Source organism: Manis pentadactyla, chromosome 18 (assembly GCF_030020395.1).
Source record: "Manis pentadactyla isolate mManPen7 chromosome 18, mManPen7.hap1, whole genome shotgun sequence".
NCBI lineage: Eukaryota > Metazoa > Chordata > Mammalia > Pholidota > Manidae > Manis > Manis pentadactyla.
Genome location: NC_080036.1, coordinates 27,783,585 through 27,809,400, shown reverse-complemented (window position 1 = coordinate 27,809,400; position 25,816 = coordinate 27,783,585). Strand labels below are relative to the sequence as shown.

The 25,816-nt window shown below is 42.4% G+C and overlaps 2 protein-coding genes across 10 annotated transcripts in view; one reads left to right on the top strand and one right to left on the bottom strand.

Annotated features, from left to right (window-relative positions):
- RCCD1 (RCC1 domain containing 1) overlaps positions 1-25,816 on the top strand; it is a 45,351-nt gene that overhangs the window by 17,485 nt on the left and 2,050 nt on the right. The window contains exons 11-17 of one of the 4 annotated variants that reach the window (XM_057494868.1): positions 3,289-3,506; positions 3,776-3,877; positions 6,581-6,644; positions 14,907-15,003; positions 20,710-20,914; positions 21,785-21,904; positions 22,712-25,816. The exon at positions 22,712-25,816 is cut by the window's right edge and continues 2,050 nt beyond it. Coding sequence is in view for 2 of the 4 variants with exons in the window: in XM_057494870.1 (XP_057350853.1) it covers positions 6,581-6,606 (26 nt within the window). In the remaining 2 variants the exon portion in view is untranslated. Of the gene's footprint in view, positions 1-3,288; positions 3,507-3,775; positions 3,878-6,580; positions 6,645-14,906; positions 15,004-20,709; positions 20,915-21,784; positions 21,905-22,711 lie in introns of those variants that run through there. The other 3 variants (XM_057494870.1, XM_057494871.1, XM_057494869.1) reach the window with 3 other exon arrangements.
- The window catches only part of PRC1 (protein regulator of cytokinesis 1), a 34,571-nt gene continuing 15,509 nt past the window's right edge, over positions 6,755-25,816 (bottom strand). Inside the window, exons 2-15 of one of the 6 annotated variants that reach the window (XM_036931929.2) lie at positions 23,605-23,737; positions 23,290-23,412; positions 21,608-21,844; positions 21,368-21,538; positions 20,645-20,794; positions 20,203-20,350; positions 19,261-19,397; positions 14,453-14,548; positions 13,198-13,344; positions 12,889-12,999; positions 10,301-10,411; positions 9,682-9,858; positions 9,316-9,357; positions 6,755-7,795 (exon numbers count right to left, since the gene is read on the bottom strand). In XM_036931929.2, the coding sequence (XP_036787824.1) occupies positions 7,724-7,795; positions 9,316-9,357; positions 9,682-9,858; positions 10,301-10,411; positions 12,889-12,999; positions 13,198-13,344; positions 14,453-14,548; positions 19,261-19,397; positions 20,203-20,350; positions 20,645-20,794; positions 21,368-21,538; positions 21,608-21,844; positions 23,290-23,412; positions 23,605-23,737 (1,855 nt within the window). In that variant the 3' untranslated portion in view covers positions 6,755-7,723. The remainder of the gene's footprint in view (positions 7,796-9,315; positions 9,358-9,681; positions 9,859-10,300; positions 10,412-12,888; positions 13,000-13,197; positions 13,345-14,452; positions 14,549-19,260; positions 19,398-20,202; positions 20,351-20,644; positions 20,795-21,367; positions 21,539-21,607; positions 21,845-23,289; positions 23,413-23,604; positions 23,738-25,816) is intronic. The other 5 variants (XM_036931930.2, XM_057494866.1, XM_036931934.2 and 2 more) reach the window with 5 other exon arrangements.

The window sequence follows — 25,816 nt, the reverse complement described above, 5'->3', positions numbered from 1 at the left end:
GAATATGTCAGCCCACTGTCTCCTGGCCTCCAAAGTTTCTGATTAGAAGTCTTTATCTAATCTTGCTGAGGATCTGTTGCATGTGAGAATTCATCTTTCTTGCTGCTTTCAAGTTTGTCTTTGTCTCTTTTGAAAGTTTGGTTGTAATATGTCTCTGTGTCTGAGTTCATCTTACTTGGGGTTCTTTGAGCTTCTTGGATGTATATATTCATGTCTTCAAATCTGACAAGTTTTCAGCCATTGTTTCTTCAAAATACTCTCTCTTCTCTTTCTGGAATTACCATAATACATATGTTGGTTTCAATGGTGTCCCATTTGTCTCCTAGGCCCTCTTCACTCTTCTTTTTCTTTCTGTCCCTCAGCTTCAACAATTCCCATTGTCCCATCTCAGTTTGGTGATTCTTCTGCCTGTCCAATGTGCCTTTGAATTCCTCTAATGAAACTTTGATTTCATTTGAGCACGTATAGGACTGTTGTTTTAAAGTCTTTGTCTAATATATCTGCCATTAAGTCTTTTTCAGGGACAAAGATTTTGTTGAAACATTTTCTTCCTTTGAATAGTCTCAGGTTTCTTTGTAATGGTTTGTGATTGTTTTGTTGAACCTTGGACATTTGAATCTAGTAATGTGTTAACTGGAAATCAGATTATCCCTCTTCCCCAGGGCTTGCTGGTTTTGTTTTTGTTATTTTTTTATTGCTGTAGGCTGTGTACCAGGATCAGCCTGAGGCATAAATTTATATAAAACATTATGTATATACATATATACATGTATATATACATACACACATATATTCACAAACATAAGGTTGTCTTACATCTTTTCTGAGCCTTGCCTTGGGCATACACAGTCACCTTCTAATTCTTCCCATATATGCAGATGTTTTTGAATGTCCTATTCTTTAATGTTTGGTTCCTAAAAGATGAAAAGTGAAAAATAAAGTGGGAACAAAAGGCTCCTGGCCCTTTATATCTCCTGGAAGTCATGTGAGCTGGAGGGGTGGAGGCCTGCAACAAGAGGGGGGAGGTACACCAGTAGCTGCCAGCCTCTTTTCAGCTCTGTGCCCAGAAGCAGCAATCAGCACAGGCCCCTGGAATTTGGCAGGCAGGTTCTTTTATGCTTACCTTGGCTCCTGCGAACTCTGTGCAAGCTGCTTTGGGAACATGGATGCAGCTGCCTGTCACCTGGCTGTGAGGGGGGTGGGGGAACAGCTGCTACTGTGCAGAGCTGAAATTGCCTAAAACTGATCACAATTTGCCATCCAGGCCTTCCCCTGGAAGTCGCAAGACTTCTGCGGACTCCAGAATTCCTAAGTAATTTCATCAATCTCCGTCAGTGCAAATGATGTGTAGGTGGAAAGACAGATTATGGTGCTTCCTACCCTGCCATCTCCCCGTAATCCTCTCTGATGGTCATTTTTATTGTTCCTGATTTTTGGCCATTACACACAAGGCTGCTTAAAAGCTGCCCTGTACACATGTGCATGAGTTCATCAGCAGGACATTCAGAGTAGAATTGGTGGGTTGATAACTTTAACTTTACTAGATAACTATGTAGTCCCACCAGCAGTAGAATGTACTGTGGCTCAAACGTGAGGTAGGTGTATAGTGGTCTTAATATGCATTTTTCCAAATAGTAATGGATTTGAGTACCTTTTCATTTGTTTATTGGACATTTGGAGTGTACAATAAAGTGTTTTTCTGTCCTTTCAGCACTTTCTGTATTTCTCTTGATTTATCTTTATGTATGTTAGATACAAGTCCTTTAGGAGTTACGTGTTCAAAATGTCTTCTGCTATGCTGTAGGTCTTTTCAGTCTCTTTATGGTGTCTTTTTGTGTTAATAGATTTATATTTAATATTTATGTGGTGCTTACTCTGGGTCAGGTTAATGCTTAACAAATAACTTATTTTGACAAACATTAAGAAATGTAGGCAAGTTTATCAGTATTTCCCTTAATGGTTAATTTGTGTGTGTGTGTATATTTATGTGATTTAAGGAATTTTCCCTAACTTTGGGATCAGATCAAGATACTTTTTTTCATTTGTTGTGGTAAAATATACTTAACATAAAATCAACCATTTTAACCACTTTTGTGTATAGTTCAGTGGTATTAAGTACACTCACATTGTTGGGCAACTGTCACCACCATCCATCTCCAGGACATTTTTTTCATTCCATACTGAAGTTCTATACCCACACCCATTAAACTCCTCATACCTCCCCCGTCTGCATCCTCCACACCCCACAATCTTCCTGACAGGAAATGAGTGGAGAGAAAGCTGCTGGGAGGAAAAGGGGGTTGGATGTGCTGGGTGACTTCCATTAGCCTTTCTAGGTCCACTGTTCTCCTGGCTTTCTGCTCTGGGAGGCTGACCTATATGGACAACATGTCCCTAGTATGGGTTATATCAGCAACCCTCTTGTCATCTGGCTTCTGGTTGGGTTCAGCCAGAGGAGCATCAGCAGATCAGAGGAGAATGATGTGGAGATTTTTATTTTCCTGGCTTCCTGCCTATAGAGTCACCACCTCTGTGTCCCTTGACCAGAGGTCCTAGCTTAGCCTCCATCAGGTGACCCTGAGCCACCCTATCCTTAGATCCTTCAAACCCAAGTGTCCAAGTGCAACAACAGCACCCCTATTGTCCCTATGTTTCTCTGCATCCTGTACACACCTTTGCACACAGCTCCTTCATTAAACTTTCCTGGAACTGCCTAGTTTGGGTGTTCCTGCAGGACATGTGCATATGCTGTAAATCAGCCAAATCCTGGGGCAGGCTGTGTAAGTGTTTATTCCAGAGCCTGCAGAAATAATTTCCCCAGACCAGTTCTGGGCTTGATGCTACACATGAATTTGTGCTAGCAAGGCAGAGAAAGACAAATACCATGTGATTTTCACTTGTGTGTGGAATATAGAAACAAAGTAAAACAGAAGGAACAAAACAGCAGTAGACTCCTCATAGACACAGAAGGGACTGGTGGTTACCAGGAGGGAGGGGTTGGGGTGAGTGGGTGAGGGGCATAAAGGGGCACAAAAATTCTCAACCATAGTATAAGCTGATCACGGGGATGGTAGTACAGCATGGAGAATATACTCAGTGATTCTGTAACATCTATGTTGACAGATAGTAACCATACTAGAGGAGGTGAGGATTTAATAATATAGGTAACTGTTCAACCACTGTTATATATTTAAAACCAATACAAGTTGTGTATCAATGTTACTTCAATAAAGATTAATTTAAAAAAAAAGAGCTAGAACCCAGTTCTGTTCTATTCTTGCCCTCCAGGCACAGAGCCTTCCTAGATGGTGTATAAAAGTTGTTGCCTCGTAGTATTAATTTCATTTGATGACTGCCTAAGCAAAGTGCTAAAAACAAAGAACACCTTTCTGAAAGAAAAGGTATAATTTACAAACATGAGAAACTGACAATGCAAGACCAGTCTTATCTACTGCTTAAAACTTCTGAGCAATCTGTCCTGATCAGCACAAGATGCTTTTTTTAAGGTAAGCATTTAATACTGTGAACTTTCCTCTGACAAATGCTTTAACTTCATCTCAGATTTTGATATTATTGTATTTTCATTTTTGTTCAGTTAAAAATCTTATTTCTCTTGAGATGTCCTCTTTGATTTATTTAGAAGTATGTTGTCTATTTTCCAAGTAGGTATTTCCTGAGAGTTTTCATGTTGTTATGGTTTAATTCCATTATGGTCAGAGAACATTTTGATCACTTCAATTTTTTAAACAATTGTTCATTTTGTTTCATGACCCAGGGTGTGGTCTGGCTGGGTGACTATTCCATGTGCACTTGGAAAGAACAGGTCTTCTGCCATTGCTGGGGAGTATGTTCTGCAGTTGGGCCCAGCTGATTAATGGTGAAATTCATTTCCCTTTTTTTTGCCTAGTTGTTCTATGGCTCACTGAGAGAGAAGTAGCGAAGTCTCCAGCTCTAATTGTATATCTGTCTATTTCTCCTTTCGATTCCACCAGTCTTGTGTATTTTGAAGCTGTTTTTAGTTACATAAACATTAAAAATAGGGACTTCACTGGAAACAGTGTAAGGAACTCCAGGGCTCTCTCTCCATATATGCAACTATTGACCTTGCAAAAATCTTGGAATCAACTTTTACAGAACTCTAGAAATCTAGTTAAAAAAAACAACCGCCAGGGGAAGCCCTGACAGGAAAGCAGCCACTGCTTTGCCAACTGCTATGGTGTTTTAAGTTGCCCACCTACCATTCCCCACACTGCAGACCGGTGCTGTGGGGGTATGAGGACGAGGGCACACATTTCTGGCACAGGTTGCTAGTACCAGAGGGGGAATATAGTCCTTCTCCAAGAACTGTGTTTTGGGTCTCACCCAATTCTGGCAGCTTCCTTGAAGGACCAACACAAAAGCTGGCCTTTGTTTTGCCAGACTCAGTCTTCCCAGGGCTGGGTGGCGTTTTGCTGAAAGTACTTAAAGGCTCAAGTACTGACTCTGGCAGCCTGGGCAAGGGACAGTGGTTGGGACAAACAGCAGAAGTACAGAAAGCCTGTGAAGAAAGAAGTTGGGGAAGGATAAACATGGCGGAAAGGCATTTGAAAAGCTCCTACAGTGTTTTGGGGAATTGAGAAAGCATGGCACCTGCCCAGGCTGGCTATATACTCAGAACCCGAGGAAACACCAAGCTTTCGCTCCTGCCTTGCCTCAGGCTCCGCACAGGCAAGAGGAAGGCTAAGACAGGCTTGTTGACAACCTGGCTAAGTGCTGAAGAGGTCCAACAGAGCCAATCTGTGGTTTTCATTTTTCTTTTAAAAGAGTTTAGCAAGGCTACAAGATACAAGAGCAATATACAAAAATCAACAGCATTTCTATAAGCAGGTAATAATCAGAAATTATCATTTAAAAATACCACTTACAAGAGCATCAAGAAATATGAAATACTCAGGGATAAATCTCACAAAGATGTGAAATATCTGTACACATGATGGGTACAAAATACTGCTGGGACAGATAAAAGAAAACCTAAATGGGGAGACTTGCAGGGTGTCAATGTCTGCTCTCCCCAAATTGACCTCTAGATTCAATGCAATCCCAATAAAAACTCTAGCAGTTTCTTTGGTAAAAATTGACAAGTTGATTATAAAATTCATATGAAAATGCAAAGGACCTAGAGCAGCCAAAATAACTTCAATTTCAAAAGTTGGAGAGCTAACACTACCTGATTTCCAGAGTTAGTATAAATCTGTAGTAACCGAGGCAGTGTAGTACAAGCTTTAGGATAAGTGGATCAATGGAACAGAAACATACAGACAACTCACTTCTAATAAAAGTGCAAAGGCAGTGCAGTAAACAGACCTTTTCCACTAACAGTGCTGACAACAGCAAAAAAGATAAACTTAGAGCCATACCTGGAACCATATAGGAGGATACACACAGCCAAAATGGATCGCAGACATAATGTGAAACCTAAAACTTTATAAACCTCTAGAAGAAAACTTCCTTGTGTTACATAAAGATTCCTTAGAACAACAAAAGCACAAGCAAGCAAGGAGCAAATGGATTTCATCGATATTAAACCTCTGCTCTGCAAAGACACTGTTAAAAATGAAAGAAGCCACAGATTGGACAATCTTTGCAAAAAGTCTCTCTGATCCATTGTATATACCCTTGTATCCAGAGTATATAAAGAGCTCTCAAGACAACTGTAAGAACACAAACCCAATTTTTAAAATGGGCAAAAATAGTGAGTACTTCACCAGAGAAGCAGGTGAAAAGATGCTCACCATCACTAGTCATTAGAGAAGTGCAAATTAAAACCACAGCAAGGTACCACTTCACATCTACTCAAATGGCTAAAACTGTGAGACTGACCATACCAAATATTGGAGATACAGGGAAACTGGAACCTTTGTATTGCTGATGACAATGTAAAATAGCCCAACTACTTTGGAAAACAGTTTGGCAGTTTCTTAAAAAGTTAAACATAGACTTACCATACATATGATCCAGCCATTCCACTCCTAGGTATTTACGCAAAAGAAAAAGATATCCATACAAAGACTTGTTCATGAATGTTCATAGCAGCTTTATTTCTAATAGCCAAAAACTGCAAACAACCCAAATGGGAACAGACGTTAACAAGTAAGTTGTGCTATATCCATACGATGGAATAGGAACTCAACAGGAAAAAAAGAACGGATGATGAATCTCAAAGAAATAGGAAAAGAGCCAAACCAAAAAAGAATGACTCCACTTAACATGAAACTCTAGAAGATGCAAATTCTTCTCTAGCGGCAGAAAGAGCAGCGGGGGGGCGGGCCTGGGAGGGGAGACTCAGACCAGGGTGGGAGGGAGCTTTTGGGGGCGGATGGACGTGCTCGGTGACTCGAGGATTGTGGTGATGGTCTCACAGGTGTACACTAGGTCAAAATGTATCAAGAGTATACACTTAATTAAATGTTCATTTTATAATAAAAATAAGGCTTTTCTCAGAATTGGACACTCTTAGTTTAGTAATGCACAAAATATAAAAATCACACTCCCAACTAAAAATTTCTTGTATGTCCTTTTCAGTCTTTTCTGTTTTCCACAGACCAAACAAACCAAAAAGTGATTTGAGAAAAAAATGAAAACACCGTAATATATCTTCCTGAAATGTAAGTACACACATTTTTATTTATTTTTAAGAATATATTTATATTTTAAAAACAGGACGAGTCTAAGTATGTCTGCACTGCATGGCTGACACAGACCAAGCCCACTCTGGTAAGTGTTTGAGAACCATTTAATGTGCTGACAGTAGTACTGGTGTGACAAACAGAATAAATAGTGCTTTGGGGGGAGCAGTAGTGACTGGCAGGACAGGTAAAGGAGCCTCATCGTGGACCCTACAGCAGAAACAACTCCCCAGTACTGACATGTGCAAAGTTCCAGATCTCCACAACAGAAATGGCCCAAACATCCAAACAGCCTCCCGCCTTGGCTGACAACGTCCCAGGGTAGATAAACTCAGGTAAGGTGGAAATGAGTGGGGAGACTGGACACAGAAAGTAAAGAAATGGAGTTCAGACAAATGTGTTCACACACACACCACCCACACACAAACACAAAGGACATTGCACTATATAACAGAGCTGTGCACAGTTTAACAAAGGAGCTCCCAGCCTGTCACCTCTTTGGCAGTAGGTCAGGCATCTCAACTTCTGACACACAGACATCCTTATCAGGAGGAAGCCTTTCCTGTGTGGAGGGGACAGGCCTTTAGGTGAGAGTAAGCTATCAGCTAGAACATTAACTGACATCCCTAAACAAAAAAGATATTAATTGCTCATTATAAGTGTACAAGACAAAATAACCTCATTTCCCAACCCCAAGGACGGACACAATCGCTTTCCTACACAGTGGTGAAATACAAGCTCTTGATCGTGCTTTTAGCAAGTGAATTCTGGGGTAGAGAAAAAAATTAGGTTCCATATGCTAAAATTTGCACTTAACAAAGTTTTAATGTATTTGAGTCAAAATAAAACTAAGCCTCTATGGATGCCTAAACCTATGACGGACTTTCATCTGTAACACTCATTCACTTCTGCAAGCTAGGCATGGTAATGGAACCTGTCCAGGGCTTCAAGCACACCTCAACTGAAAAAAAAATTAAAGCCACCCCTGTATAATTAGGTCCAGTCTAGGCACAGGGGCACAGGAAGCCAGAGCTAGCTGGCTGGCTGATCAGGGCTTCTCAGGACTGGATGTTGGTAGAATTGAGGATTCGAGATGTAGCATCAGATTTGGAAGCCTTTGAAAGTTCTCGCTGTTGAGAAATAAATAACATCAGTGGCCGTACTGCCCCTCTCATGCACGCCCCTCCCTGGTGAGCACAGGTGTCAGCATAAGTGCCCTGCATGCTGTTTCTCTGAGGTTCAGAGGTCCCCAGCCCAGGCTGTGTTACAATAAAAAGGTGAGAGACTCTGAGCACCATCCTGTCAGTCACAGAGGAAACATATCATATATGCCCTTGACCCCTTTCCTCGGCCTGTCCATTCTGTTAAAACCTCACCTCACAGAAGAGAAATCTCTTAGACTTCACAAAGTACTCTGTGAGTTGTCAAGCCAGGTAGGCAACTAGTTTTGGTCTTTCGAGCCCTTTAGAAAACAGGGCCAGACCACATATCTACCAATCCCTGGGGCTGAGGGCCTTGTAACCCGCTGGTGATTTGATCTCTTGCTGGAGCACACAGTACAGAAGCAGAAGATAGAGCATGAACGGCCACTGAAAAGGACAGATGTTAGTAGAGATTAGTGACTGGCTTTGATGCTGCCTGGTGGAGCCTGCCAGCCATAGCAGCCCCAACCAGAGAACCTCCCTAGGCCTTGCCACAGACAGCAGGTACACGTAAGTGCCAAGTGGGTGAAATGAAGCCTGGCTGAGCAAGCAAAAAAGACAAAATTGGATCCCCTGGCCAGCAATCAGCTAGCCAGAGTGACATGCACCCAGTTCTAGAGGTAGAACCATGTAATTTGAAAAAAGGTGCCAGAATAAGAAACTAGCTTCAAGTGCTGAATGCAAGCTGTAGCTGTGGGTGGCTGTCCCACTCGCCATCACTGCAGCAACAAGAGAGTTGGCACCCTGGACTTTAACTCAACCGAAGGGTGAGGAGCGGCCTCCTGTCTCAGTAGGAAGACACTGAGGGACGAGAGGACAAGCCTTAAGTAAAGGGCGCTACAGTTAAGTGTCGGTAAATATGGAGTATGTTTACTAGGAGCTGAAGAGCGTCCTGAAACACTTTCTTCCAGTGCCTTATCCATGCTTCAGCAGCTCAACTAGGTAGTAGGCCAAGGTCAGGAGAGGAGTACTGGCTAGCTCAGAGCAGACAGGAAGTCGGCGGTTCCGCCTTGAGGGGTTAGTAAGGCATATACTCCAGGAAGTGACCAGCACAGAGGCCAAGAACCTCACTGCAGGCAGCACACAGCTGGGGCTCCCCTACCCGCATCACAGGGCCTCTCTTCTTTCCAGCACATTGGAGGCCTCTGAGGTTTATAAAATAACATCATAAAAAGACTTTGCCTGACTTTAGGTGGGGCTGAGAATCCGATTCCAGTCTGAACAAGCTTTCTTATAAATCAAGTTAGTCAGTCTTTTGGGACTTAAGCCAGATATTTCTTACTTTTGAAGTTTGCATTAGGAATTCCTGCTACTTTTGTAAAAAAGTTCTGATAGTACAGCTGAGATTACTGGTTAGCGTAGCCCTGTGCCCAGATGGGAATGAAGCCAGCAGATGACAGATCAGTTTGGAAAAGGGACATGGGACATGCAGGGGTTGCCATACAGACCTGAAGCCCAACAGTGGAGCTGTCAGAGAGGGACGGATCCTTCTAAGAACAGAGAATTAAGACAATTACCAAGAACTCCACCAAGAGAGCACCAGGGCAGTGATTAAAGGGTCGCCTCCTGCAGCCAGGGAATGGTATTTCTTAAGCAGAAGGATCCGGGTTACATGTCCGGTTGCTGCTGCCACTTCCTTCTTACCTACCCTGCCCCCGTTAAGCCACCCCAACCCCACGCTGTGGTCAAGGCAGGAACGGGATTCTCAGCCTCCAAAGGACTGTCCTAAAACCTGGGTGCCCCTGGGAAGATACCCACTCTGCCCCAACTGTGTGCTCCCCAGAGACTGGTAGATATTAGAAAAGGTGAATTACCGCAAACTCAGAATAGGTGCTGGCAACAGAATTAACGCTGAAGTTGCGCTGGGTGGGGGCTGAGTCGGGGTACCCACCACTCAGGAAGCTGCCATTGAGCTCCAGGTTCTCCTTGTTGGCGCCATGCCTGACAGCCCGGGGTGTTTTCTGCCCCGAACAGGTGGAAGTGATGACTGGCTGTTGAGAAAAGGATAGGCTGATATATCATCCGTATAATGACTATACACACACATGGTCAAAGGCTGATACCATCTTTAAATTATCCCTGTCTCTCCTTATGCAAGAGTGCCTGTGTCCCGTGATCCAGTGTCAGGGGCTGGAACCTACACGCAGGGGCCTCACTCAGCAGCAGCCAAAGCCCAGGCTCTGGAGACTACCACCTGCTCTTGTTTCCCAGTCACATCCCCGTGCCTCCTATGATACTAGTGGGGCTCAGAATAAGCTTTCTTCTCTTTCTCTCACTTAGTTCTTGACAGAGTGGCTGACTTACATCTGTCAGCTCTCAGCATCTCACTGATAATGGAACCCAGTCCTCTTAGAAACTGAAACAAGTAGGCGGGGCCCCTGGGTAGACAGGCCGGGGCAGTGCTGGTCATGCTTGTACACAGAACATACTAACCTTGCTGCCAGAAGGTGGAAGTCGAGACGCGGGAGAGCGGTACACAGTCCCCCCAAAGAGAGGCCGAATGCTGCTGTTGGCTGTAGCACTGGACATGGTGGTAGTGTTCAGCTAAGGAGAAGAGCAGATTACTGATGTGAGCTAATATGCTTGACAACCCATCCCTACACCACAGAAAAACAAGAATGGGAAACAGCCTAAGAAAGATGGTTTACATGGTGAAGAGCTTTAAGGAAACTTGTGGAAAGTGTTCAAAGTCTATTTACATCCAAAAGGGGTACAATCATCAGCAGTCACACTATAAGTTGGTCACGGGGTTGGCAGTACAGCATGGAGAATACAGTCAATTATTCTGTAACATCTTTCTGCGTTGACAGACAGTAACTGCAGTAGAGGGAGTGAGGATTTAATAGTGTGGTAACTGCTGAACCACTGTATTGTACATTTGAAACCAACATAAGATTGTATATCAATACTTCAGTAAAAGAAAAAAAAAACTTAAAAAGAGTCTACTTATATCCAGCAGATGGAACTGTACGATTGTACAGTCATTGTTTCTAAGTCAGACACCTATACGTGACCCAGCCATATCACTCTAATGTATTTACCCAAGAGAAATGAAGGCGTATCTCCATACAAAGACTTATGCATAAATATTACAGCAGCTTTATCTGTAATAGCCAGAAACTAGAAATTAGCCAAATACCCATCAACAGGCAACTGGATAAGTATCGTGGCATATTCGTATGTGGAATACTGCTCAGCAGTGAAGAGTGACCTAGTGATACATGTAACAACATAGATGAATCTTTTGAAAATTATGCTAATGAAAGAAGCCAGACCAGAATACATACTGTGTGAGTGACTCTTTGTACACTGTTAGAAAATGCAAACCAGTCAATAGTGACCTAGCAAATCCGTGGTTGCCTGAGGCTGAAGGAGGAAGTGGGGGAGAAATGGGAGGTGGGAAGGATGAGGAAAGGAGCATAAGGGGCAGGAGGAAAGGTGTGGTGTGTTCACTGTCTGGATTGTGGTGATGGTTTCACAGTATATGCTTATGTCAAAACTTCTTAAAGTGTACACTTTAAATGTTATACATCAATTTTAGTCAATAAAAATTATAGACGTAAAAAAAAAAAACTCAAGGTGGATTAAAAACCTTAAATAAGATAGCAAAGATACTCAAATATAAGATGCAAACTAGGAAATATAGGAAAATATCTGGGTGGCTCCAGGTCATGTATATATTACTTAAAAGATACAGGACTGATAAGCCATAAAGAAAAAAGACTGAAAACATTTTTACTGTATTAAGAACTTTTATGTTCATCAACAAAATACCACAAGGAGTAAAAAAGACATGCTACACAAGACACACACAAATCCTGCCAACAAACATGGCAAAAGGTAAAACTTCATAAGTAATTAGTGAAATATAAACTGAAATTAGGATGACACATCATTTCATGCTTGTCAGGTGGACAAAAGTTTAAAGTCCAAAAGTGTCACATGTTAACAAGGATTGGAGCTACTGTACATTCAGGCACTGCCACTGGAAACGTAAACTGTCACAACCACTTTGATATCACAGACTGATGACTTCAGAAATACCAGAACACCCCACTCTGAAGAGTGAGGGCTAGCTAGCTTATCTTTGTATTTTCAGCATCTAGCACGGGGGTTCTCAGACTTTAAATTAAAACAAACCTTTCTAGAATTGAACTTTAGTGTTACATGTTTTTAAAAGTTAGTCACATTGTTTTCATAATAAAAAATTACCTAATTTCAGAAAGCAGAGAACTGGTTTAACAAATGATAGTATGTCAAGAGAACAGAATATACAGCTAGTAATGAACATGTAGTGAAGTTTGATGCTATGAAAAAAAAAATCAAAACCAATACTAAGTATAGAAAAAGTCAGAAATCAAAATTATATAACATGGTATCTATTTTGTAAAAATACATTATTTTGAAAAGCCTTTTTAAAATGCAGGAAAAACATCAAATACTCTCAATGGTTCTCTTGGAGTTACATTACTGGTGTTTATGTTACAAAGTAAAAGTTGAGGGAGGAGGAGGATAAAGAGTGTTACACTTCATTATCAAAGAAAGAGAATGAGCTGCCTGACTCCCCGCTCTAGAGATGAGGGGGTCCAGCTTGGCATCGCCTGCCCTCTGGCCTGCACAGATATGAAGGGGTTTTTCTGGCCTTCCAGGCCGAGTCCACCAGAGAGAGTGGATGGAGTTCAGTACTCCATCCACTAAACATCACAGTCTCACACATGGTCATTTGGAATTTAGGATGACCCTCTAACAGGTTCTCATGGTGACAGAACACTGGCAGTTACTGGTTCCCCTGAGTTGAACCCAAGGACTCAGCCACCGGCACACATCGAAGCTGGCCACTCCTGACCGCCACTACCAAGTAGCTCCGCAAGATCAAACTGCCTTCTTCTTTCCACTCTGTCGAATGGACTCAGCCTGGAAGGGCAGAAAACCCCTTCCCATCTCTGCAGGCCAGAGGGCAGAGACGGCCAGGAGCCCCAGCAATCGCTTGTGAATAGTGATCCGTGAGGCCTCAGGTTTACCTTGCGCACTTTGCCAGGTGTGCTGGGCCCCAGTCCTCGCCGCTTGCTGGGTGTTCGGGGAGCACTGCCATAGAGCATCTCCGTCTCTGTCTGCTTCTTGTTCTTCAGTTGCTGTGGGAAAGAAGCAACAGTGATAAACCCCACAAAGAGAATGGTTCTGACATGAGGCCAGAAATCGAGTGCCAGGGCTCTGCACCCAGAGCTAAAAAGAGCTAATGGGCTACTTTGTCAACCAACCGAGATCCCTGGCAGAGACAATGTGCTGCTCACATCACTACCTTCCCCTCTTCCCAAACTGTGTTCACTTACTCGTTCCTGTTTAGCTCGCTCTTTCTCCAACCTGTGCGTCTCCCATTGTTCAGTCACATACTCCATGAATTTCTGCCCATTCACCACAAACGCCTTTGAATGCTCCTGTTCAAACATGTCAATACGTGCCTTCAACTCCTCTTCCAGCTGAGACCACAAACAAGGACATGTTAACTACTTCAAATCTTCAGTGTGAAGCCCAAATGCAGTGATTCTCCCAAAGAGCAGTCCCTCCCTTTCCAGAGCATCAGTAGCTTGACTTCAGGTAGCTGGACCCATGTGGGTACTGGTCAGAGTGGCCAGAAATCAAAGCCCAGGATGGGTCACTCACAACACCCGTAAAGGTGGCAAAAGGTGCCCAGAGTCTGGCCACTAAGGTTTTGGTGCCTAAAGCTGGGGGCAGCACTGCTTAACGACATTACATAGCAGTGTACATTAAGAACAGCACTTATCAGGGCTCCGATATGCGATCGACCTCTCACTGGCTGTGAAAAGGTGGGCAAGTTATTATGCGAGTTCTCAGTGCCTCAGGTAGGTATGTAAAAACAGAAGTGATAATACCTACCTCATAAGAATGTTGTGACCGTTAAATGCATAAATGGAAAGCACTTTGAAATAGTTTCTGGCACTTAATTCAATAAATGCTAACTATTATTATTATTAAAATACAAAATAGTAATGAAGCCCACTGCACTTTCTCAAAAGCTTGCCTTGTGGGCTGAATTGTGTCCCCCACAAAATTCATGTGCTACAGTCCTAACCTCCAGTACCTCAGAAGGTAGCATTATTTGAACATGGAGTTAAGAATTAAAATAAGATCATAAGGATAGGTCCTATTCCAACATGACTAGTGGCTTTATAAGAAGGAAAAACGTGGATGTACACACACACACAGAGGGCAGACCACGTGAAGACACAGGGAGAAGACACCCACCTGCACACCAGGGAGGGAGGTCTTAGGGAACCAGCCCTGCCTACATCTTGACCTCAGACTTCCAGCAACTTGAATGGTGTGAGAAAACAAATTTCTATTTTTGAAGCCATGCAGTCTGGGGCACTTCACTGTGGCAGCCCTAGAAAGCTAGTAAGCCTTGATATTTAGCTGCTTACAGAGGAAGACCCAGTATATACCTATGGTTCTTCCTAAGCTTTAGAAGAGAAGACAGTTGGAGGCAAAATGATTCAAAGCAGAGAATATATAAAAAGTGAGGTATTCTATAGCCAAGCAAAAACTCTTAGCAACAGTATTACTTACCTTGGGGAGTGTTTTTTGGAGCTTTGCTCGTTGCTTTTCTTCTTTCAGAAGATTTCCTCCACGGTTTGTAAATCGACTTGGATCAGAAGCTTTCCTCTGTCAAAATACTTTTTAATTAGCATAAGCCCTGGGACAGTCAGACCAATTACTTCGGTTAGATTTCTTGCTCTCATGAACAGATACATGTGATTATGGAGACTTTCAGGAGTCTTTCATTCCTATCCCCTCAGCTCCAAGAAACAGTGCCATTCTGAGGTAAGGGGGTGGAGTGTGAGCACTCAAAAATTGGGGCAGATTATGGGAAAAATTTAGAAACTATCTTTACAATTTTGGTCCAAGCTCGTGAATCAATTGTTTCCCTTCCAGACTGCTTGATTGGTGACTGCCTATAAGCAATAACTAAAGTAGATGGTAATTCATTTCTTATTCTTTCTTAATACTGGCCTCTCAACAGGTCGATGACTTGGGTCTTTGACATTCACTCCTCCTCCTTGCTTTCAACCGGAATTAAGAAGTAACTGAGGACCAGGACTCCTGCTCATAAAACAGCTGTAAGACCTCACAGTTCTCTCCATTTCTGAGTCCTTGGTTCCTTCCCGTACACTTGAAGGAGTGAGCTCGGGACCCTCTAAAGGCCCCCCTGCCTTAACAGCAAGCATAAGAGTCTCCTTGAATCCCGTGCCTACTAGCCTTCCCTGACTCACTGCAGTCCTAGCCCTGAGCCCCGAGCGAAACTGTCTGTGCTCAGCCTACCAGAAAGAAAAGGAATTCAGTATATAAATGTGCCCCAGTGCCCATGCAGTTTTCTAAGATGACAGCAAAAATTGGAATGGTGGAGAAAATTCATGCCTTCCCAGTGACCTACCTATATTATGTGTGCTGATCATAATGCCCCTTAACCCCTTCTCCCTCCCTCCCCAACCCCCTTTGGTAACCTCTAGCCCCTTCTTGGAGTCTGAGAGTCTGCTGCTGTTTTGTTCCTTCAGTTTTGCCTCGTTGTTATACTCCACAAATGAGGGAAATCATTTGGTACTTGTCCTTCTCTGCCCAGCTTATTTCACTGAGCATAATACCCTCTACCTCCATCCACATTGTTGAAAATGAGAGGATTTCTTTTCTTCTTATGACTGAATAATATTCCACTGTGTATATGTACCACATTTTCTTTATCCATTCATCTACTGATGAACAAACACTTAGGTTGCTTCACATCTTGGCTATTGTAAATAGTGCTGCAATAAACACAGGGGTGCATATGTCTTTTTGAATCTGGGATCTTGTTTTCTTTGGGTAAATTCCTAGGAGTGGAATTCCTGGGTCAAATGGTATTTCTATTTTTAGTGTTTTGAGGAACCTCCATATTGCTTTTCACAATGGTTGAACTAATTTACATTCCCACCAATAGTGTAGGAGGGTTCCCCCTTCTCTGAATCCTCGCCAGCATTTGTTGTTCCTTGTCTTTTGGATGTTGGCCATCCTTACTGATGGGAGGTGATATCTCACTGTGGTTTTAATGTGCATTTCCCTGATAATTAGCAATGTGGAACATCTTTTCATGTGCCTGTTGGCCATCTGAATTTCTTCTTTGGAGAAGAGTCTGTTTATATCCTCTGCCCATTTTTAAATAGGGTTATTTGCTTTTTGGGTGTTGAAGCATGTGAACTCTTTGTATATTTTGGATGTGAACCCCTTATCAGATATGCCGTTTATTAATATATTCTCCCATACCGTAGGATGCCTTTTTGTTCTGATGGTGCTGTACAGAAGCTTTTTAGTTTGATGTAGTCCCATTTGCTCATTTTTGCTTTTGTTTCCTTTGCCCAAGATGTGTTCAGGAAAAAGTAGCATATAATTTCTCATAGTATTCTCTAATAATTCTTTGTATTTCTGGGGTGTCTGTAGTGATTTTTTCCTTTCTCATTTCTGGTTCTGTTTGTGTACATTCTTTTTCTTGATAAGTCTGGCTAGGGGTTTATCTATTTTGCTTAGTTTCTCAAAGAACCATTGTTTTATTCTTCTCAATTTTATTTATTTCTGCTCTGATCTTTATTATGTCCCTCCTTCTACTGACTTTAGGCCACATTTATTCTTCTTTTTGTAGTTTCATTAATTGTGAGTTTAGACTGTTCATTTGGGATTGTTCTCCTTACTTGAGGTAAGCCTGTATTGCAAATGTACTTTCCTCTTAGAACTGCCTTTACTGCATCCCATAGGTTTTGGGGTGTTGAATTGTTTTCATTTGTCTCCATATATTGCTTGGTATCTGTTTTTATTTGGTCATTAATCCTTAAATTGATTATTTAGGTGCATGTTGTTATGCCTCCATGTGTTTGTGGACTTTTTATTTTCCTTGCATAAATTACTTCTAGTTTGTGGTCTGAGACCTTTGTGGTCTGAGAAACTGGCTGGCATAATTTCAATCTTTCTGAATTTACTGAGGCTTTTTGTGGCCTAGTAGGTGATCTATTCTGGAAAGTGTTCCATGTATACTTGAGAAGAATGTGTAACCTGCTGCTTTTGGGTGCAGTGTTCTGTAGATGTCTGTTAGGTCCATCTGTTCTAATGTGTTGTTCAGTGCCTCTGTCTCCTTACTTATTTTCTATCTGGTTGATCTGTCCTTTGGGGTGAATGGTGTGTTGTAGTCTCCTAAAATGAATCCATTGCATTCTATTTCCCCCTTTAATTCTGTTAGTATTTGTTTCACAAATTTAGGTGCTCCTGTATTGGGTGCATAGATACTTATAATGGTTATATCCTGTTGTTGGACTGACCTTTATCTTTATATAATATCCTTCTTTGTCTATTGTTACTTTCTTTGTTTTGAAATCTATTTTGTCTAATACAAGTACTGTAACTTCTGCTTGTTTCTATTATTTGCATGAACTATCTTTTTCCATCCCTTCACTTTTAGTCTGTGTATGTCTTTGGGTTTGAAGTTAGTTTATTGTAGGCAGCATATAGATGGTCTTTTTTTATCCATTTTGCAACTGTCTTTTGATTGGTGCATTTAGTCTATTTACATTTAGGGTGATTATCAATAGATACGTATTTATTGCTATTTGCAGGCTTTAGATTCATGGTTACCAAAGGTTCAAGGGCAGCTTCTTTATTATCTAACAGTCTAATTCAACTCGCTTATTAACACTATTTCAAACACAATTTAAAGGTTCCTTTTTTTTTTCTTCTTTCTCCACTCTTTATATGTTAGGTATCATATTCTGTACCCTTTGTGTATCCCTTGACTGACTCTGTGGGTAGTTGATTTAATTTTGTATTTGCTTAATAATTAATTGGTCTACTTCCTTTACTGTAGTTTTATTTTCTCTGCTGACAGCTATTTAGCCTCAGGAACACTTCCATCTAGAGCAGTCCTTTTAAAATACACTTGTAGAGACTGTTTGTCCCTCTAAAATACACTTGTAGAGACTGTTTGTGGGAGGTAAGTACCCTCAACTTTTGCTTATCTGGAAATTGTTTAATCCCTGCTTCAAATTTAAATGATAATCTTGCCACATAGAGTATTCTTGGTTGGAGGCCCTTCTGTTTCATTACATTAAACATATCATGCCACTCCCTTCTGGCCTGTAAGGTTTCTGCTGAGAAGACTGTTAGCATGATAGGCTTTCCGTGATGGGCTTTCCTTTGTACATGATCTTTTCTCTCTCTCTAGTTGCTGCTTTTAATACTCTCCTTGTCCTTAATCTTTGCCATTTTAATTATTATATGTCTTGGTGTTGTCTTCCTAGGGTCCCTTGTGTTGGGAGATCTCTGCATTTCCATGACCTGAGAGACTATTTCCTTCCCACAGATTAGAGAAGTTTTCAGCAATTATTTCCTCAAAGACACTTTCTATCCCTTTCTCTCTCTTCTTCTCTGGTACCCCTATAATGCAACTGTTGTTCTACTTGGATTGGTCACACAGTTCTTATTATTCTTTCATTCCTGGAGATCCTTTTTTCTCTCTGTGCCTCAGCTTCTGTTTTCCTTTTCTCAAATTTCTGTTTTATTTACTGTCTCCTCTACCTCATCTGCTTTTAAATCCGTTCATTGTATGTTTCATTTCAGATATTGTATTTTTCAAAGTTTCTATGTCTTTCTTGAAGTCCTCCCTGAGATCTTGATATTTTTGTGTAGCTCTGTGAGCATGTTTATGATTTTCATTTTGAAATCTTTATCAAGAAGATTGGTGATTTCAGTTTCACTTAGCCCGCTTTCTGGTGTTTGCTGGATTCTTGTTTGCACAAAATTTTTTGGCCCTTTCATATTTCTAATGATTACTATGGAATAATAACTTTGTGTAGGTGGCATCCTCTAGTGCCCAGAAGCTCTACTCTCTGGAGCTGCCCAGCTTCTAGAGCAATGGCAGGGGTCACAGGTGCATGGTTCTGGCACCTGCTGGGAGGAAAGAGCTCTTTTCTGCTTCCTGGCTGCAGTGCCTGCCTCCACTGCCAAGTCCAGTGGGCTTAGCATGCAGGGAAGAGCCTCTGCGTTATGCCCCTGTAGCTGTTGTAAGTGGGGCCATGCTCTGACTGTCCTAGCACGGTGGTGGGGACAGCAGGGTGGAGACCAGATGGGAGGAAGGAGCAGCAGGCTGTGTATTGCATTGTCAGCCAGGGGAATGAAGCATCTGAAGCTCCTGAAAGTTCCCAACCTGCTTGGCTGAGTGTGCTGGGACGATTCTGTTCACCTGTCCTTTCTCCTGAGTAGCAAACTGTGTAATCCTTGCCCCTTTAGCACCCCTCTTGCTGTTGGGCTCTCTTAACACTTTGTTGTACTCTAGGGAACACTGGCAAAAACTAAGGCAGTACCTCAAACTCTAAGAAAAGCCTCCAGCTTTCTTCCCATTTCTGGACACCTTCAAAGAGTTCCTTGTGAACCTCATAGTAGTTTCTTAACCGCACAATCTCAGCATCATGGAGCTGGAGCAGATTTTCTGTGTAGTCCTCTGTAAGATACAGGCCCAGCAGATTAAAAACAAATTCCTCTAGTGTTTAGTATCTCATCCAATTTATTAATCCCTCAGCCCCCTAAAAGAGAAGTAGATTTTTTTCTTCCTTATAGCAAAAATTTTACATGAATAAGTATATATTGTGGATAATAAAATCTAGTTCTGTCATGATCAGCACGTAGGGGGACTAAGGGACTAGGGTGTGGACTAAAATGATTAAAATTCTCAAAGCTCTGTCGTTTCTTACCTTGCCTTACATGTCTTTCATATTATTCCTTTCCACCCTGCCTAATAGAGCACTGGACAGAAAATGTCCAAAAAGCACTTGTTGTGTTTATTTAAGACAGCCTTATCTTTATAGTCAGTTTGGTTAAGACCAGAATTCTGTTGGGCTCCGGGGTCAGACTGCATGGATGCAAATGTGGGCTCTGCCATTTATTCACTGTGTGTCTCTGGGTCAAGCTGTTCAACATTTATGTGCCTTAGCATCCTTATTTCTTGACATGAGAATTGAGATAATAGTGTTAAGGGTTTAACATTGTACCTGGCATACAATAAGCACCTGGTAAACTTTAGCTTCACCACTGCAGGCAATAGTGATATACTACCTGCAGAAACCAAGAGACCCCTTATTTCCTAATAGCATTTGCAAATGTTTATTTGTACAGAAATGGCAATTTATGTCCAATGGCTTTAAAAGGTAGCTATGTCTGTTCAGTAGAGGAAATACTTCCTGGTGAGTGGCTATACTTGTAAAAAACAAGTGAGCAGGCCACATGAAGACCACTGCTTCTGTACTCACCAGCATAGAAGGGGGCAAATGCCTGTCTCTGTTCCTGGCTGTAAAAACACTGGTCCCAGTACTGAGCCAGCTCCACTCGAATTGCCTCAATCACTTTCTTCATGTTTTGCATCTTTAGTTCTTCCAACCGATCCACTTCTAATTGTAGCTGAAACAAAGAGACCTGTTAAAGGTGCTTGTCATACTTTTACATTCATGTAGTTTTGCCAAGTTCCCCCCTTTTAATAAAATTACAACCTAAAGCCGCAGAGTAAATCAAAACTCTTTGTAACAGTATTATAGGAGCCAGAAATCTACGCAATGTACACAAAAGACAAGATGAGCAGGCTATTGTCAACCTTTTCCTTTTCTGATGCTTGTCTTAAAAATGTTCCCTCAAGACATAAGCTGGTAGACATCAGATGACACAGAGACTGTTGACTGCACCTACTAGGTTTCTTACCGCTTTCCTGACCTTGGCCTTTGATCCTGTCATAACCGTGGCCACAGCCTCTCTCTCTTCTTCAGGTACCTGCAACCGGTCCCAGAGCTCTCGGATCTGAGCCCGCAGACCCTCACACACGGCTTCATTTTGTGATTTTCGCATTTCCAGCTGTAGCAAGGAGAGCCGATGGTTACAGCAAAGACAGCACAGAGGTGTTTAGCTCTCTGACCTCCCACTAAATGTCTGGACCCAAATGGAAAAGAAGCACTTTTACCAGATTGTGAAGAGGTGTGTATTTTCATCACTTCTGAACACAAATTGTAAGACCATTTGAATTAGGATTCAAATTTTGAATTAAATATTTTTCAATTAAGCATTAAGCTAATTCACATAATACTTTTTTTTCCAAAATTTCAATTTTATATTCACAGAGCTCCATATAAATTCTTTTGTTAAAACAAAACAAAAACAACAACAAAAACAAGCTAGTTTATCATATAATGCTGTCTCTACCCTCTCTCATTCTCTTTGCTTACACTGGCTCCACATTTTTTTCCTCTGAAAGTGATGTTTGTTTTGTTTTATATTCCAAGGGGCTTGGACGGCAGTGACTATGGCAGTGTTAGCCACATTTGTCCTCCTTAATTGGCTCCATATTTAAGACTGAAGGAAAAAAAACTCAGTTTTTTCAAATTGCTACATACCATGGAGATCCCAGGCCCTAATCTGGGTAGACATTACCTGTCGTAGCAACTTTTGTAGTGTTGCAATATTCTCCAAAGATAAACAAAAGGCATCTTCATCTTCACACACCACATCTCTTTCAAAGCTGGTATCTGGGATGTGATCTAATTCTTCCATACACAGTATGATCTGCCTCTTTATGTTGACAAACTCCTCACGCCTAGATGCCTATAAAACAAAACTGAATTACGAGATACCTGAAGGAAAGACAAACAGACTTTGAGAAAGCAAGTGTACCTTTGTTTCCCTCAAAGTTGCCACGTGCTGTCTGAACTGGCTCAGCGCATCCAAGCTGGGAACTGAGGCACTGTCAGTGTCATAGTGGGGCATGCAAAGAATTTCACACAGTTCCTGATCTTGTTCTTGAAGTAATTTCAGTTCCTGTTTTCTCTCCCTTTTCTGTTTTTGCATCAGTTCCACCTGAGTGCGCAAATCCTTTTCTAGTTGCAAGATGGTCGTCTCTCCTTCTTCCTGCTTAAGAAAATGTTATAAGGATCCAAGTGCATTTCTTGAAGAGAAGGGCAGTGGAAGAGGGTAAGGATGAGAATTTAAGTTAAACATACAAATAAGTCAACTCATGGCCAAAAGGATATAGCACAAAGGGAATTCCCTAAGGAAGGCCTCCAATAAAGAATGGGCGGTACACCAGGCATTTTGCTAAGAAATGAAAACTGGTTGGAAGGCTGGCTAACTACAGGGCAGCATGTTCGCTTGCAACTAAACGCTTATCTTAATAACCCTAAAAACATCACCCAAACAAAAATCAATTTGTCTTGCTCTCCTCACTATAAACAAGAAAAAAAAAGTGGTAGTTACATGTCTCATAAATTTACACAATTTCATTAAACACTGGTAAACTACGAATAAGAACTGTCATGTATTTAAGGGAGATCTTCCCCTATATACCTAACTTTTTACCCAATTTCACATCGGAAAAAAAAAAAAAAAAAAAAGACTAAAGAAAGAAATTATTAGTCCAAGATCGATGACATTTATGCCCTTTCTGTAGATTCCAAGAAACTCCACTGATGTCATGGTCTGCCTGGTTGCTTTTGGCTGCTGGGTATTAATTACCCTTCATCCTTTAAAGGCAGTTTCCTTCCTAGGTTGACTCCATCTAGATACCCAGGCAGTTCTCTTCCTATAATGGCAAGGGACCCAGGAACCATATCAGAACATTAGCAGCCAACATGTGCAATCCCTGAACTCACTTCTATTCTCATTATCTTGCCAAGCTCCATGTTTGTCCTCATCTTTGTGACCCCATTTTTACTGCTTCTAACCAGGGATATGTTTGGGGCCCATCTGAATTCACTTATCTTCGCTGTGTCCTCTGTCAAGCTCCTGACCTAGGCTGGATCACAACACAGCACCCCCTCGGCTCGGGACCGCAGTAGCTGGGGCATGCTCAGAACCTGACTGCACTCTCCTAATCCTCCCGCTGCTGACGCATTTCTTCTCAAGTACCATTTTGGCTGGTTTGGTGACATGCAATCTCTTGGTATGGGAAACCCCACAAAGGCAGGTTTTTGGTAACTTTTCCCTTGTATCACTAGTCACTTCTGCTCCCTCAGTAGCTCTTTTCATTTTCTTTCAAAGAGAGACAGCATAGTTCCATCTGTGCTTAGCACTGCTTCAGAGTTAAAAAAATGTTTTATACGTTCTGTAAACTGACAGCAAGAGGACGCTTGTCTTTGATCAAAGCACTGCAACACATATTAGCTGCTTCACCTCTCAACAGGGCAGCTCTACACAGTGAGAATTACTTTGCTAGAACTGATTAGATAGACAGCATGTCTCCCCCACTTCTCATGTCCAATACCACTCCTACCCTACAAGGAACCTTCTGTCTGCAGCCCCAAATCCAATCTTTCTCAAGTCTCAGACTCAGGCAGGGTCTTGAGACCCCCACCATGTACCTGAAATGGCTTGACATGTAACTCGCTGCAGAGGGTATTCAACTCCTTTTGACAGGAGGATATGCTTTTGATGAGTCTTTCCTTCAGGCTCTCCTCTTCAGCAATCATCATATCCAGGAGGTCCTACCAAAAAGAAAACCGTTACATAAAAGTTTGGGGCCAACGGGCAAAAAACCCAATTGACAATGCCAATACCATGCTAATTTCAAACTTTCAGGAAAGGACTTAAAATCAGGAAAAGCCTGTGACACCCCAGTGTCACTTCTCCATGTTACCCCTGTCCCACTGCAAGGAGTTCAGCACTACACAGCTCACCTTGATATGCTTCTTTACAACCTCAGTTCTCTGTAACCGCTGGTCCTCTGGAATCCCAATTAATTCCCATATTTCCCGAAGGTGGGTCAGGGCTTTTTGGAGACATACTATGGACTCCTCTGCCAACACCGCACTGAAAAGCAAAAGAAAAGCCAGTTACACATGCCTGTGCCTCCAGACTAAAAGCAGTGTTTACAAGAACTAAATTAGTTTCTCAGTAGCTCCAAGGCTAAAGCAAATTGAAAACAAGCATTCAGGGAGCCAAGATGGCGGCATGAGTAGAGCAGCAGAAATCTCCCAAAACCACATATATTTTTGAAAATACAACAAAGACAACTCTTCCTAAGAGAGAGACCAGAAGACACAGGACAACATCCAGACCACATCCACACCTGCGAGAACCCAGCGCCTCGCAAAGGGGGTGAGATACAAGCCCCGGCCCCGCGGGAGCCGAGCGCCCCTCCCCCCAGCTCCCGGCGGGAGACGGAGCCCAGGACTGCCGAACACCCAGCCCCGCCATCCGGGCCAGAGCGCAGACACAGTGCATGCGTGGGGTGCTGGATACTAGGGAAACAGGGCAGCAAGACCGGTGAGCGGGTTCCTGCAACCGGCGCCCCGGGGACAAAGAAAAGCGAGTGCTTTTTGGAAGTCTTAAAGGGACAGGGACCCCACAGCCGGACAGAAGCGTCCTGGGACACTTAGTCCAGCAGCAGGGAACTCCGGGCACCCTAAACCCCTGGATAGCAGGGCAGCCCAGAGGCCCCTCATGGAGATAAACAGCCTCCCGGCTGTTCCCCCTCCAATGCGGCTCCACCATATTGGAGTAGCGGCCCGAGGCAGGCCACGCCCACAGCAACAGCGGAGATAAACTCCATAGCAGCCGGGCAGGAAGCAGAAGCCCCGTCTGCGCGCAGCTGCCCAGCACAAGCCACTAGAGGTCGCTGTTCTCCCAGGAGAGGAGGGCCACAAACCAACAAGAAGGGAAGTCCTTCCAGCAGTCACTCGTCCCAGCTCTGCAAACTATTCCTATCACCATGAAAAGGCAAAGCTACAGGCAGACAAAGATCACAGAGACAACACCAGAGAAGGAGACAGACCTAACCAGTCTTCCTGACAAAGAATTCAAAATAAGAATCATAAACATGCTGACAGAGATGCAGAGAAATACGCAAGAGAAATGGGATGAAGTCCGGAGGGAGATCACAGATGCCAGAAAGGAGATCGCAGAAATGAAACAAACTCTGGAAGGGTTTATAAGCAGAATGGATAGAATGCAGGAGGCCATTGATGGAATTGAAATCAGAGAACAGGAACGCATGGAAGCTGACATAGAGAGAGAGAAAAGGATCTCCAGGAATGAAACAATATTAAGAGAACTGTGTGACCAATCCAAAAGGAACAATATCCGTATTATAGGGGTCCCAGAAGAAGAAGAGAGAGAAAAAGGGATAGAAAGTGTCTTTGAAGAAATAATTGCTGAAAACTTCCCCAAACTGGGGGAGGAAATAATCGAACAGACCACGGAAATACACAGAACTCCCAACAGAAAGGACCCAAGGAGGACAACACCAAGACACATAATAATTAAAATGGCAAAGATCAAGGACAAGGAAAGAGTTTTAAAGGCAGCTAGAGAGAAAAAGTTCACCTATAAAGGAAAACCCATCAGGCTATCATCAGACTTCTCAACAGAAACCTTACAGGCCAGAAGAGAGTGACATGATATATTTAATGTAATGAAACAGAAGGGCCTTGAACCAAGGATACTGTATCCAGCACGATTATCATTTAAATATGAAGGAGGGATTAAACAATTCCCAGACAAACAAAAGTTGAGGGAATTTGCCTCCCACAAACCACCTCTACAGGGTATTCTAAAGGGACTATTCTACACAGGAGCACTCCTAAAACTAAACAGATGTCACCAGAGAAAATAAAATCACAGCAAAGAAAGCAGACCAACCAAATACTAACTAAAGGCAAAAAATAAAATCAACTACCCACTAAAAGCAGTTAAAGGAAACATGAAAGAGCACAGAATAAAACAACCAACATATTAAGAATGGAGGAGGAAAGGGGATCAACAGAGGTGAGGCTTAGAACCTCACCCCCCCGTTCTGAGAGAAATCTTCTGCATACGTGGATGTTTTATTGCCCTTGTCTAGCTTGGATTAACACATAGTCTACAGGCACACACCTGATCATCTACATT